The sequence below is a fragment of the Gopherus evgoodei genome, chromosome 11 (genome assembly GCF_007399415.2).
Source record: "Gopherus evgoodei ecotype Sinaloan lineage chromosome 11, rGopEvg1_v1.p, whole genome shotgun sequence".
NCBI classification, from domain to species: Eukaryota; Metazoa; Chordata; order Testudines; family Testudinidae; genus Gopherus; species Gopherus evgoodei.
In genome coordinates, this window is record NC_044332.1 from 20,358,129 (window position 1) to 20,373,231 (window position 15,103).

General features: G+C 44.2%; 1 protein-coding gene across 1 annotated transcript in view; it reads left to right on the forward strand.

The window, feature by feature from the left end:
• The window catches only part of ICA1L (islet cell autoantigen 1 like), a 72,496-nt gene that overhangs the window by 53,649 nt on the left and 3,744 nt on the right, over nucleotides 1-15,103 (forward strand). The window contains exons 11-12 of the mRNA XM_030580555.1: nucleotides 38-87; nucleotides 14,073-14,327. Coding sequence (XP_030436415.1) covers nucleotides 38-87; nucleotides 14,073-14,327 — 305 coding nt within the window. The remainder of the gene's footprint in view (nucleotides 1-37; nucleotides 88-14,072; nucleotides 14,328-15,103) is intronic.

The following is a 15,103-nucleotide window of genomic DNA, read 5'->3' on the forward strand; positions in this document are numbered from 1 at the left end:
GCTCAATCTGACCAATTCTCTTTGGTTTTTGAATCAGGTTAATTTTGTTGGATGAGGAACCTTCTATCAATTTGGAAAGTGAAGCAGGTAAGATGTTAAATACACATATATTTTGGATTTCAGGGAATTTGATTGGATGACACAAGTAATGAACTCACTCCAAATTCATGCCTATAAAACTATTAGCTTGCCACACACCAATGTGTATTTTATAGTTCTGATCTTACATGCTATATCTTTAAACCCAAACATACAAACTATATGCCTGTACAACCTTAATTCAGCATCCTTGTGTATATACATTATGATACTATTGTTTCCACAGGGCTGAAGTCTCATTCGGTACATATGATGGACTGTGCTCTATGGATGAGTTCCCTAGGTTTATAAAAAAGCAATGCAAAAACCAGATATTCCATTATATGAAGTGCAATCATAGCAACATCCAGAGGGGTGATCTGCAGGATTAGAACCTTTTGATTCACAGCACAGACCTCTGCTGCTTGAACTAACCAATAGCAGTAGTAGATTGGTTCACGTAGAGGATGACAGTCACTAGAGGGGGAATGAGACACAAACTTTGACAGGGCGGTTCACAAGTATTTGCTAACAGCAGAGGAATATTGAGATTTGGGAATCTTTGGTTCTATTCCTCAACCATTCTGGGTTTGAAGGGGAGTATGTCTAGTGGTCACAGATCCTTCTGCCTATTTCGTTCCATGCCTGACTCCTGCCACATCACCTTCAGCCTGAGCTTTTCCCACTCTTGTCTCTTCCCTGGCTCCTCATTCCAGTTCCAGTTCCAGTCTCTGCCAGCCAACCCCAGGCTTCCCCAGACTCTCAATCCCAGTCTTCCCCAACTCCTTGTTCACTCTTAGGCTCCAAGTCCCCCCCACCCTCCTTCCCCACAATGTCTCCCAGTGTCCTTGCCCACCTTTCCTAGTCTTTCTCTCCTCTCCACCCACACTGGCTCCCAGTCTCCTTAACTACCCAATCCTAGCTTCTCCATCAGTTCCCTGTTCCAGTTTCCCCATTTAGGTTTCTAAGTCCAGCTCTTGTCCCCTCTGTAGTCGACTCAGCAGCTTCCTCCTCCACATTGTCTGGTGAGGATTGAGAGCACAGGTAAGGCAATCATCCTGCTCTCAGTTCCTGTGCCCAATGCTACAACAGCAATTTCAGGGAAAGTCCTGCTCAGTCCTTTTAGTGCTGGGCTAGAGAATGCTCAGTGGAGATGGAATCTTCTGAGCATTTAGCTGCCAAATTCTAACAAGTTTCTATTGAGCAAATGCAAACAAATTTTTCAAAGGCTCATAGTTTGGCTAAATTTGTGTATTTTTTTCATACAAACAGCAAAAGGCAGATCTTTGATCCCAGGGGAACCCTAGCCCATTTTCAAGCCCTTATTTGAAAGCATGTAGGCACTCCAGCTTCTGAACAAAACAGCTTTTTTTAAAACAACAACATAGGCAAAACAAAGTATTTTTCCCTAATCATTCTTGGGAAAGGCTGAACTATTTTTGCTGAAACTTTCCCAAAACACTCAGCCTGAGGCAGACATCCAACATGCCAAACTTTGGCAAAGTTATAAGCAACTGAAAACAGTTAATTTATGGGAAGTGTTGAGGCACTTGCACCCCCCTTAATTGTTTTTGTTTTTTACATAAATGTAAGGTGCTTCTTAAAAAGGGATGGGCACTCTATTCCAAAGGGTGAAATCCACCTTGATCTGTGTGTGGGGGGGGAGAAAATTGATCAGGAGTGGGCAAACTACAGTCCGGGGGCCGCATCGAGCCCTCCAGACGTTTTAATCTGGTCCGCAGGGGAGTGGGGTCCGGGACTTGCTGCGCTGTGGAGCACCAACCGGGGAGCAGGGTCGGGGGCCTGCCCTACTCCGCACAGCTCCTGGGAAGCAGCGGCATATCCCCCCTTTGGCACCTACATGTAGCGGCAGCCAGGGGGCTCTGCACACTGCTCCTGCCTCAAGCGCCACCCCCGCAGCTCCCATTGGCTGGGAACAGCAGCCAGTGGGAGCTGCAAGGGTGGCGCCTGCGGACAGGGCAGCGCACAGAGCTGCCTGGCCATGTCTCTGCTTAGGAGCCGGAGGGGGGATATGCCGCTGCTTCTGGGAGCTGCTTGAGGTAAACGCCGCCCGGAGCCTGCCCTCCTGACCCAGCCCTGACCCCCTCCAAACCCCTCAGTCCCAATCCGGAGCCCCTCCTGCACCCCCAACCCCTCATCTCTAGCCCCATCCCAGAGCCTGCATGCCCAGCTGGCGCCCTCACCCCCTATCACACCACAATGCCCAATTTCGTGAGCATTCATGGCCCACCATACAATTTCCATACCCAGATATGGTCCTCAGGCCAAAAAGTTTGCCCATCACTGAAATAAAGGAACAATCTGAAGCCCCTTGTATTACATATGTCTCTGTGTAGATCTATTGGGGAAGGCAGTGGACAGAGAGGATACACAGGGAGGACTCGGCACCCTCTGGAGGAGGATCAGTGCTGGCTCCAAGTGGACCTGTGCAAAAGTGGTGGTGGTTGGGCTGGAGGAGGGACTTCTGTATCGGTGACAAGGCAGATCTAGTGACCAAAAATTCCTGTTGAGGAATCTGTGGAGGAATTGGCCCCTATTGCCAATAAATTCTTTATGCCACTATGCATTATGGTGATTATATTTACCATCTTTTAAAAGATATTTTTAGAAAACATGCAGTTTTAAAATGTTTATTGATGCTCTTCCATATCACTCTGCCTGGTTGCCTTAATTATCATGTACAGATCCCAGGGTGGAGAAGAGTTAATACTATTATATTTATTAATTCTTGAAAGTAATAGAAAAGCTATTTTGCTAAATCAGGATGTTATGAATTTAAGGTCCAGTATCATGGCTTGCTGTGGTTATGGATGAATGTTGTATATCACTGGTCATCTTCTCAGTGGTATAACTCATGTAGTTCTAGCTATGGAAGCTCATAATTTCAGACCTTAAAACTTTCATGTTTCTTCTTTGAGTACTGTCTCTGTGGTGCTCCACTGTAGGTGTGTCTGCGTCCCACCACTGCTGATCGGAAAACTTTGGGAGCAATGTCCATTCAGCCAGTGCATGCGCTGCCCCTCATGCTCTGCCATGAGGCTAACAAGCACTCTGCAAGTGAACCCTCCTCAATTCTTTCTCAACTGCCCCTGGTTAGAGATGGAGCTTTAGCTGTCCATTAGCGCATTATTAACCTCTTTAGAATTATTAATCTTTAGCTACTTTTTGAAGCTTCTTTTTCTTTCTTATTTCATTTATCTTTTATTTGGTCATTGCTTTAAAAAACAAACAAACAAACAAACGACTTTGTTCTTTCTTCAACCCCCTGTCTGGGGACCCTCTGGGACAGGGTAAATCTGGCTCCCCAGTCTTCAAGAAGTGTCTGTGTTGCAAGGAATCTATCCCAATGATTGATGGACGGTCTCAATGCGTCCGCAGCCTGGGAGAGAAACATCCCACAGAAGTGTGGTTCATGCCAGCAACTGAAGCTGAGATCCAGAAAGAACAGAGAACTGAGGCTCAAACTCTAACTCATGGAGGCAATTCTTTAACCATCCGAGCTTCACCAAGACCCTGGATGGTGGGAAAACTTACCGCAACCCTCTACATCTAAGAGAAGTGAGCCCAAGATGATGTCTACGAGCCACTCATGTAAGGCCTCTGGGAAATGGGCTGTGAGTGCCCATAGTAAGCCTCGATTGAGCCAGAAATAATCTCTGGCTCAATCAGTATCACAGGTACCGATGGCACTGAAACTTTCTAAATCCAGTACCCGGGGCTTTCACAATATTGTCCTGATTGAGCATATGGGGTTGCTGAAGGAACCAATAGGCACAGGCAAGGAACCACTGATACCATCTGGGTGTGAGAAACATCGAAAATCTGCCTCAGGAAAGGCACTGCCGATACTGACGTTAACATCAGTACTGCTTATGGCACGCTGGGCACCAACAGACCATACTACCAAGCCCACATCACCAACGCCTTCGGTATAAACATCTCAGCACTGACAACACTGGTACAGACACCTTTGGTGCTGCCAGACTTCTGGTATGTGATGGACTTTTCAGTGTCTGAGGCACCGGATTCACATCTGCTCAGAACTGGGGCCACGGTACTAAGTTTACCCAGAGCTCTTGACTTGCTGGTGATCTCTTATCCTGCACCACCCTTTTCATCCTCCGAGTCAGAAAATGAGCAAGAGGACATGGTCTCCCACTCTCTTCTCACTCTCCATATGGTGCCCAATTCCACTATGGACCATAACCACCTGATCCACCTTATCCACAGCCTCCCTGGTTTGGGGAGCCAGGGTAACAACCACCGGTCCCCTTCCCACCCTCACAATGGCTCTACTAGGATTCCTGGCGGTCTCAAAAACAACATGTCTTCCATAACTCTAGTGTGGCCTACCAGCAACCAAGACGACATCCTCCTTCAGCTGCTGCTGTGAGGGCATCTGAACATGAGGAAGGAACAAGAAACTAAAGTTGAGGAAGAAGTTACCCCTCAGGCTAATTTCTCACCGTCATCAGCAGACGAGATGGTGATGCCCCCTCCGCCACTGATGGCAAATGACTTTAAACTATTTCAGGAACTGGCATAGCAGGGGGCAGAGGCACTACAGTTTTCACTATTGAAGGTGACCAAGTCGCACCACAAACTAGTGAACATTTTACATTCTTCTGCCTTGTTCAGAATAGCCTTCCCTATTAATGATGCTCTTTTGGACTCTGCCAAAATCATGGCAGACTCCTGCATCAGTCCCTCCAACATGTAAGTGGGCCAACAAAAAATATTATGTGCTGGCAAAAGATAGTGAGTTCCTCTTCTCACACCTCCCAATTCAATCATAGTGGACACGATTAACTCAAAGGGCCACCCCCTACAACTGGGATTGGAAGTGCCTTGATCTTTTTGGCAGGAAAACGCACTCCTCAGCCACCCTTCAATTCCACATTACAAACTATCAAGTCCTAATGGCGAAATATGATTACCAGAACTATTCAAACTCAATTCTTTTACTGAGCAGCTCCCAGATTCATACAAGGAACAATTCAAGGCCATTATCAATGAAGGCCAACTGATGGCAAAGACATCACTCCACTCTGCAGTCAATGCAGCCATGGGCGGTGGGTGAACCCCTGGCTTGGGGAGGATAGCCCGCCCAGCCCCGCCCCTTCTGCCTGAGTCTCCGTCCCTTCTGCACCCACCATAGTCCAGCCCCCACAGTGGCTGCAGACCCTTGCCCCAGGCTAGTGCCCCCCAGCACCCTCCAGCCCCAGAGCGCCAGTGAGCCAAGCAGCACAGCCCCAGCCCCATCGGCCCCAGAGAGGTGGGCAGTGCGGCCCCAGCCTCCCCAGGATGTGCTGCCTGCCTCAACCCCCGACCAGCCCCCCTGCCCCTGAAGGCACCCCCTGGCTAAGCTGCCAGCCTGGGCAGGTGGCATGGCTGGAGCAACCCCGGCCCCAGCAACAGGCGGGTGGTGCAGCCAGAGCGCCCCTGGCCCCAGAGACGGGTGGGTGGCATGACCCCAGCACTAGGAGGATGGGTGGCATGGCATGGCACGGCCCCCTGCCTGCCTGCTCCAGAGACCAGCAGGCAGGTTGGGGCCTGGAGGTGGAGCATGGGCGGGGGACATCAGACTGTTTGGGAAGGCAACGCCTTCCTGTACCTATGGTACCTGCTGCCCATGGATGCAGCTGACGTGGTGGCATGTTCTATCTTTATTGCTGTCATGATGAGATGACCTTCTTGGTTGCACCTATCTGACTTCCCAAAAGAGGTTCAAACAACTTAGGAGGACCTTCCTTTTGAAGGGACAAAACTGTTTGCCAGAAAGGACTAACACTTCCCTCTATATCTTAAAAGACTTCAGGGCTACTCTTTGATCCCTTGGGTTCTACACACTTGAGTAGAAAAGAAAGTCCTCAGCTGTCATTCAAACCCTGCTCATTGCAATATTAATCTCAAAGGTCATATGAAGCTCAGAGGAAGAAGTCTAGGTTCCCCAGACAGAAACCATCAGGATCTCAACCTACTTCCTCTCAACCTTCCACCTCAAAGCAACGGTTTTGATGGATTGGCTGATGTGCCCACAGAACACTCTCCTCAACACCACCTGATGCTGGAAAACCTCACCCATTCCTTTGGATGCCATCTCACCCCTTTCTGCAGCACCTGGGAATGGATAACCTCCAACCAGTGGGTGTTGAATGAAGTACCCATCTCAAATAATCTCCATTTCACCCCTCTCCCACACAAACCCTCCCAACACCCTTCCCCATCCCTCTTCAGGGACCCTTCTCACAAGAGCCTGCTTCAACAGGAGAGAAACCATCTCCTTAGCACAGGAGCCATAAAGCCAGTGTCCACACATCTAAGAGGAAAAGGCTTCTACTTTCATTACTTCCTGATACTGAAGAAAAAGGGAGGTTGGAGGCCCATACTAGACCTCAGCGTGCTCAACAAATTTGTCAAGGCTCAGAAGTTCAAGATGGTCACATTAGCAACAATTATTCCAGCTTTAGAAAAAGGAGACTGGTTCTTGGCCCTCGACCTTCAAGATGCGTATTTTTACATTTCAATCATACCAAGTCACAGATGATTTACACTAGGCCAAGACTACTACCAGTACAGAGCACTCCCTTTTTGGCCTGTCTTTAGCCCACAGAGTATTCTCCAAGGTCTTCTTGGTAGTGGCAGCCCATTTACACTCCAAAAGCATCATGATTTATCCTTACCTGGAGAATTGTCTCCTCAGGGCACATTCCTTTGTCAAAGCCCAACCAATCATCCATACCTCACTGGATCTACTCCAGAATCTGGGCCTACAAATCAATGCACAAAAACTCAACATTAATCCCAGTACAGAGGTTAGAATTCTTAAGAACAGACCTTGACTCCATCTGAGCAAGGGCACTCCTCCCACATCACAGATTCCTCAGCCTCTCCACGCTTTTAGAAACAGTGCAATCCAGCCCCCAAATTTCAGCCAGACACTGCCTCCAGCTTCTGGGGCATCTGACCGTGGACACATTGGTTATAGCTCATACCTCCAGGCATGGTTCGGTTTATAGATGGAACAGAGACAACATAAATAAGCTACTATCAATGCCCACCAAGATCAAACAATCTTTGAATTGGTGGAAAGACCCTATAAATGTCTGCACGGGAATCCCGTTTGTTCAGCCTGCCCCTGACTGCTAATGCATCCTTCATAGGATTTGGCTTACATCTCAACAATCTCACAGTGCAGGGCAAATGGTCTCCATCTGAGACATGCCTTCACATCAACCTGCTCAAACTCAGAGTAATCAGGGAATGCGTGTGTTCACTTCATCTGGCTGATCAGAGGCATGCACACAAAAGTCATGACGGATCACACGGCCTGCATGTATTACATAAAGAAACAAGGAGGGGGTAGGTCCGCCCTCCCTGTGCATGGAAGCACCCTCCCTGTGTATGGAAGCACAAAAGCTATGGAACTGGCGCATTTTCCACAATATCAGCGGCCTACCTACTGGGAGTGCACAACATGACAGCAGACAGTCTCAGTCACAAATTCCCACACGACCATGAATGGGGACAATGGGGGAGACAAACAATAGACCTCTTTGTCACTTACCAAAACAAGAAATGTCCACAGTACTCCTTCAGAGTGGGGATTGGACAAAACTCCCTGGGGGACTCTCTCCTCCTCTTATGAGGCAAGGGCCTTCTTTACACCTTTCCCCCATTCCCTCTATTACTGAAAGTCCTCTTGAAAATAAAAAGTAAACATCATATTGACCGCTCCTAGCTGTCCCAGACAGACATGGTATCCTTGCCTGTCACAACTAGTGCTATGTCCACCGATGACTCTACTTAACAAGTAGTAAGGTACTCAGTTTTCTCCGACACGACTACTAAGAGGTTTCTCAAAGGCATAGCGAATCTCTTTCCTCAACCCAGACTTCCTACTCCACAATGGGATCTCAACCTAGTACTAAAAGGACTGACCAGACTGCAGTTTGAATCCATGGTCATTTGTCCTTTAACTCACCTCTCCATGAAGACAGCGTTCCTGATCACCATCACCTTGACAAGAAGGATAAGGGAAATAGGGGCTCGGATGGTGTACACCCCTTTACAGTGTTCTTCATGCTTAGACCGCATCCAAAGTTCACTCCCAAGATGACTTCCGCACTTCACATGAACCAACTCATTCACCTTCCAACCTTTTATCCCAAACCTCATCAGGATACTAGGGAAACTATCCTCCATATGCTTGACAGGAGGAAAGTCTTGGCCTTCTATTTGGACAAGGCAAGAGTTTTTAGAAAATCTCAGAGAGTCTTCCTCTCCATTGCAGATAGGCACAGTGATTTCAGCTCAAGGACTCTCCAAATGGGTCTTGAACTGTATCAACCTCTGTTACCAGATTTGCAGTGTAACACCCTCATCTTCAATACTTTCACACTCTACGAGATCGGTCACCTCATCCATTGCCTTCTCCAAAGGTATCCCTATATCAGAAATCTGCTGAGCAGCTGCCTGAGCATCTGCACATACCTTTACAGAGCACTATGCCATCCTGGGGGACTCTGCTGCCAATGCCAGATTTGGTGCCACAGTGCTATTATCTGTAACAGACTCAACTCAGAAGCCCCAGCCTCCAGTGAGGGGTACTGCTTGGGAGTCACCTACAGTGGAGCACCCATAGGGACACTACTAAAAGAAGAAGAGGAAGTTACGCACCTGGTTCAGTAACAATGGTTCTTCAAGATGTGTCCCCCTAAGGATGCTCCACAACCCACCCTCCTCTCCTCTGCTTTGGAGTTCTTGTCAATGACTCTGCAGTAGGAAAGGAACTGAGGAGGGTTCACATGCGCAGCACTGGTTAGCCTCATGGCAGAGCATGAGGGGGTGGCGCATGTGTGGGCTGAATGGACACTGCTACCCAAGTTCTCTGATCAGCAGCTCAGGGATGCAGATACTTCTACAGTGGAGCACCCATCAGGACACTCATCCTGAAGAACCATCGTTACTGCATAAGGTGAGTAACTTCCTCATCCAAGACTGACTATTTCCAGTCTTGGACCAAGGTAATTTGCTGTCCCTGTGTCTGATTCTCTTCTTACACTGCTGTAAATGATGAGAAACTCCATTAAAGTTAGCGGAGATACGTGGAGTAGAACTGATATAGAGAAGAATCTGGCTCTCAGTGTTTACCTGATCCATACTTGGGAAGAAAACTGAGAAAAAACTTATGTTTCTATTCTTACTTTTAACAGTAGCTAACAGAAAGCTGCTCAGAGGATTGGAATGTTCGCAGTAGTCCCACTGGAGATGGATTAGAAGGAAATTGAGGAAGCCAGAAGTGCTAAACATATAGAATAAACTGTGTAATTATGGAATAAAAACTATGGTTGTAGATACAAAGGAATTTATTCTTTGGTTATTATAAACCACACATGCAGTATAAATCTCTATATAGAGAGCTTTTTCTAAAACTGTACTAGAAGGCCCTAAGCGATGGCTTCTGCAGATCAATCTAAATTGTTTCTATTAAATAGCTGCATAGATTACACATGGGTACTCCATCTTAAAAAATAAATCTCCCACTCTTACTGAAGGGGAAGCCACTACTTTTGCAAGCAACAAAAACAATGTTTTTCACTCCACTCATACATTTCCTGTTTTTTGTTTTGTTTTTTAAGTAAATATAAAGGTGCTTCTTAAAAGGGGGAGTACCATTCCAAAGTGTGAAATCTGGCTTGGGTGTGTGTGTGCGCGTCTGGAGGGGGAGAATAGAGGAGCAATATCATGCCTCTTGTATTACGTAGGTCTCTGGGTAGAGCTGTTGGGGAAGGCCATGGACGGAGAGGATACATAGTAAGGACCTTGGAAAAATGGGCAAAACAATGTGTTTTTCCCTAATCTCATTCTTGGAAGGGGTTGAACTATTTTTGCTGAAATTTTCCCAAAATACTCATGCTGAGGCAGACATGCAGCCTGGGAAATTTCAGCCTGAACAGTTAAAATTTGGCCAAGTTATAAGCAACTGAAAACAGTGTTACAATGGGAAGTGTTGAGCTACCTTAACCCGCCATGATAATTGTTTTTTTGTTTGTTTTTTTAAATAAATGTAGGTGTTTCTTAAGAGGGGCACACTCTTTATTCCAAAGGGTGAAATCCACCTGTGTGTGGGGGTGGGTGGAGGTGGAAATAGAGGGAAAATATCTATATTTGCTTAATATAAAACAAGACAAAAATTGATGAGTACAGAAAATATTTTTATTATTTAAGAGGATATTGCAAACAGTGGAGACTAAAAATCAAATTAATCAATATCCTTTTTAAGGAACACGATGAAGATGTAAAGTTTGGGAGTTTTTTAGGTAGGATAACAATATCCTTCTCTACAGTGGACTATTCACTGTCTACGTTTTACATATGAACTTTAAAAAAAATAAACAGTGATTATCTGGATCCATTCTTTTGGGAAATTCATCTGTGCTGTGCCTTTACTTTGCAGCTTTTCTGGGATAGCTCTCTTGACTTAGGCCTTCCCCCCCACCAGTTTTATTCCTGTGACAGAAGAAGAAAAAAAAATTCAGATGAATGAGCTTTGTGAATCTAAGCTTTTTAGCCATGAGAAAGTTAAGAAATCTCAGTATATGGAGAAAGTTAACATCAAATTAAACACTTTTTAAAAAAAATTGATATTAGGATGTATAATTTTTGAGAAGACTTATTTTTAAGATCGTTTTACAGAATGATCAGCTCTTTGTGCTGGCCTGGTGGGATTAGTCATAGTAAAAAAAAAAAGTCAGAGATTTAAAAAAATAGTTAGAAGTGCAGCATCAGGAGGTCCTCACTTAGAAACACGTACACAAGCTTACATCCCACCTCTGTACCCTAGATGGCTTAGTAAAAACACAACCATATTATACTGAAACAAACATTAAATGTGAATGTACATGTGAATTGATAGGATTTTTACCAAGCAGTATATCAGCCCAAGAGTAGCAAGTAAAGGAACATATACAGTAGAATCTAAGAGTTACAAATAGACAAGTCAACCACATACTTCATTTGGAACCAGAAGTATGCAATGAGGCAGCAGCAGAGACCAAAAAAACAAAACAAAAACAAAAAAGAAAACAGTGCAGTACTGTGTTAAACGTAAACTACTAAAAAAATAAAGGGAAAGTTAAAAAAAAATTTGACAAGGTAAGGAAACTTTCTGTGCTTATTTTATATAAATTGAGATAGTTAAAAGCAGCATTTTTCTTCTATATAATAAAGTTTCAAAGTTATATTAAGTCAATGTTCAGTTGTGAACTTTTGAAAAGCCAACCATAATGTTTTGTTCAGAATTACGAACAACCTCTATTCCCGAGGTGTTCATAACGCTGAGGTTCTACTGTAGCGGCAAGTCTGATAATCTCTAGACTCCGCACTTAATAAAGCTGTTTTACAAGGCCCAGTCCTACTGTCTCTCAGGCATTGTCTACACATGAAATAGCCCCAATTTAGCTGTGTCTGTAGCTGCGCCAGTGAGCTGACTCCTAAGTGTGGGCAAGGGCAATCCAGCCTTAGGATGGATTGAGCTCATCATGGTTTATATGGCCCCCAATTAGCACAACGGTACAAACTTGAGCTTACCCTTCTATCCACATAAGGGTCAACACTCTATATCTACACAGTTTGTTGAATCAGGGCACTTCCTGAGTGTAGAACAAGACCTAATAAGTTCCTGCTTTTTCAGCCAAATAAAGACCTATTTGGTTCACTTCAAAGTTTCTCAAGAGAGACAGACAATTAAGGCAACTAAGTAGTCACAGGGAGAAAAGTAAAGTTCTGTCATGGATTAGAAACTAAGAAATGGTAAATTCTCAACATGAAAATAGGTTAATAGTAGGATAATTCCAAGGATCCATACCGGGATGAATAGTATTGAATATATTTATTTATAATCTGGAAAAGAGACAGTGAAGGTCAACAATTCAGATAACAATTATTTAGGTTAGTCAAAACAAGGAAGGACTCAGGAACTTTAGAGAGATCCAATAAAGTCAGTCAACTGGGCAACACTGTGGCAGAAAAACTGAGCATAGATAAGTGCAAGAGAATGCACACTGGAAAATGGCCAGGCCAAATTTCAAAGTTCTTCCACACACAAGTGACCCTTTTTGATACAGGGAAAAAAAATTCTCATTTTGGAAAAGAGGGCTTGAATATTTACTCTAAAGCCAACGCTCACTAAGTCTTTTCCTAAACTCCCTCAATTCCTCAGGCTACTTATTCAAACAAGGTTTATAATGCAAAATAAACACCCATGTTCTGCAACAATCCTTTGGGGAGTCCAAAGTACTGGTCTCCTACCAGCAACAAACTTCCTAGGAGACTACCTCCCTTTGATGTGCTTTTGAGAACTAGGTATAGTTGTTTTGCCTCCTTTCCTTGACTGCCCTTTCCTCTGGATCCTATATTTCTACCTCCCAGAGAAGTATTGCCTCCTTTCATTAGGGAAGCTGAGATGTGGTATAACATGACCACAGAGCTTCCCCCCGCCCCGCCTTTTGGGTGCTGAAGAGTCTATAACACCCTCACAGCATTTGTATTACTCTCACACATTGCTGGATTATAAATTAATTGTAGTTGTTCAGGAAGAGATCTGTACTCACTTTGGACTGCTCAATGAAAATAGCTCATTGACCAGTTGTCAAAAATGCAGAAGGCTATTAGGATGTATTAAAAAGGAGAGAAAATACATACAATAGCAGTATACTATTTTCAGTAAGTCAATAGCACATCGTCACCTTGAATACCCTGTTCAGTTCTGGGTATAAATGTGCTGTTATTTGAAAGACAAGGTGTCACCGTGCCTCAGTGGGTCACAGCTGAGGATGCCAGATTCAGGACAAACTGCTGAGAAATAGACTTACCCCAGACTGGTGGTTGTTATTCAACCATAAGATATACCATGCCGGTAGCAAAAGTAAACTTCTGGTTCACCACACTGCTTAACAAGAAGTCAGGCATTTCACCACCCAGACACTAGACTTAATTATGAGTGGTTACTGAAAACCAGTTGAATCAAACAAAAGGTTCTTCTGATCCCAAGAAATCAGCCACAAAATCAGGTTAGTATATAACTCAGACCTTATCCAATAATCACGCTGCTGTCTATCCTTTAGTAACTAAAATATAATGGTTTATTTATAAGAGAAAAGAAAGAGATTGACAATGGTTAAGGAAATCACATGCATGCAAGTGATTGCACAGTTCTTATATCAGGTTTGAAGGCTTGATGGAATAAACTGCTAGTTTGCAGAAGTCTCTCTGGAAATTATCCAAACAGCTTGGTGGTCATCAGTCCTTGTTTAGAGCTGCCTTGTTAGAAGTCCTGTCCAAAGAAGTGAAGCAGGAAATGAAGACAAAATGGAGATGTTTCCAGGGTCTTTATACCCTTTCACATGTCGATGAAATTTTACTGTCCCAAACAGAGCCCAGAGCACAGTTTGTGGAAAAGCACAGGCACAAGATGGAGTCCAGGGTCACATGCCCTTACATGGCTTTGACTCACAGGAGCAGCCATTGCTCACGTGGAGACTAAGGTGTCCACAGGTAGGCCATGTATACACTAGCACTTATGTTGTCGCTCAGGGGTGTGAAAAAACCCACCCCCGAGTGCCATAAGTTTTGGCGGCATATGCGCTCGTGTACACAGTGCTATATCAGCAGGAGAGCGTGCCCACCAACATAGCTACCATCCCTTGTGACCCACTGACTTCAGTAAAACCACATGCAGATGTGAGGGTCTGTCTTGTTATCTTGTCTTCTATGCAACATGAATTCATATTTTTGGCCAAATCCTGCTTTCAATAACAGAAGTATAAGTCAGAGTGAACTTTGTAACAGAGCAAAATATGACCCTTCATTTTATATTAAAAAGTTAGCAGGAATTTAGTAATCATAAGGACCACAGTCTGTGCTATTATCTCAAAAACTGCTCTTCCAACTTATTTTCTTTCCTCCTTCAGTTTCCAGCAATCTGCTGGTAGATTATTTGGAAGGAGAAGATTGTGAGAAAGAGCTGTCATTCCTGGATAACATACTGAGTCCCTGTTCAAGTGCTGGAGAGATCGTCCAGGAATGTCAAAATGTGCTTCGGAGTTCACATACCAGTCTCCTTTCACAGAATCCTGCTACAGAATCAGAACTTCTGCCTAGTTCATCTGGATTCCTACCTTCACAACTCCTTGACCTTGGCCTTCATGCTGCTGGAAGCTTCAGTAGTAAGCATCTGAATTACTCAGACTATAGATGTCTTTTTTATGTTTGTACAAAAGGCCAGGTGCTGCTTCCATTTGACAATAATGGCAAAACTTCCATAGAAGGATTGAGTGCAAATGTGTTAGGGACTAAAAAGAACTGTCTTGCAGTAACGATATCGCAATAGAGGTTGGGCAAGTACTGCTGTGATGAAGCTCAGAATATTAACTAATCCAGCCAGGAAATCTATCAGTTATCACCCTTTTCAATAACAAAGTTTTGCTTCTTTCCAAAAATAGTGTGCTTACCTTCTGGCAATGTATAGACATAACCAAAATCTATTGATTCAGATTTGGAAACACATAGCTCTTCAGTTTATTAAATTAGGTCTTGATCTTCCACCCTTCCATCTTCTAGCCCTCATGATGTCAATGGGACCACTTGCATGAATAAGGATTATTTATGTTGGTAATACTTGCACAAGTCCTGAATTTGTCATGTATACAATAGTGCTTTTGAATCCACAAAATATGAGCAAAATCTGCTAACTTGATAGCACTTGTTGAGAAAATCTCCACTGTCCTTATTTTTGGTGACCACACATTGTATCTATAAAATACACACTGTTTAGACATTTTAAATATTTATATTTTCTGGCTTTTATTTTTAATCCCTTTATAAATATAGTAAAAAAGTCAGATACTGACTTTGAACTGAACTGAACTGAACTGAACTGCTGAGTCTGCGTTACCCTAGAATTTCCAATTTCTTCAAGAAAATTCAAAGAAAGTGTTGAGGG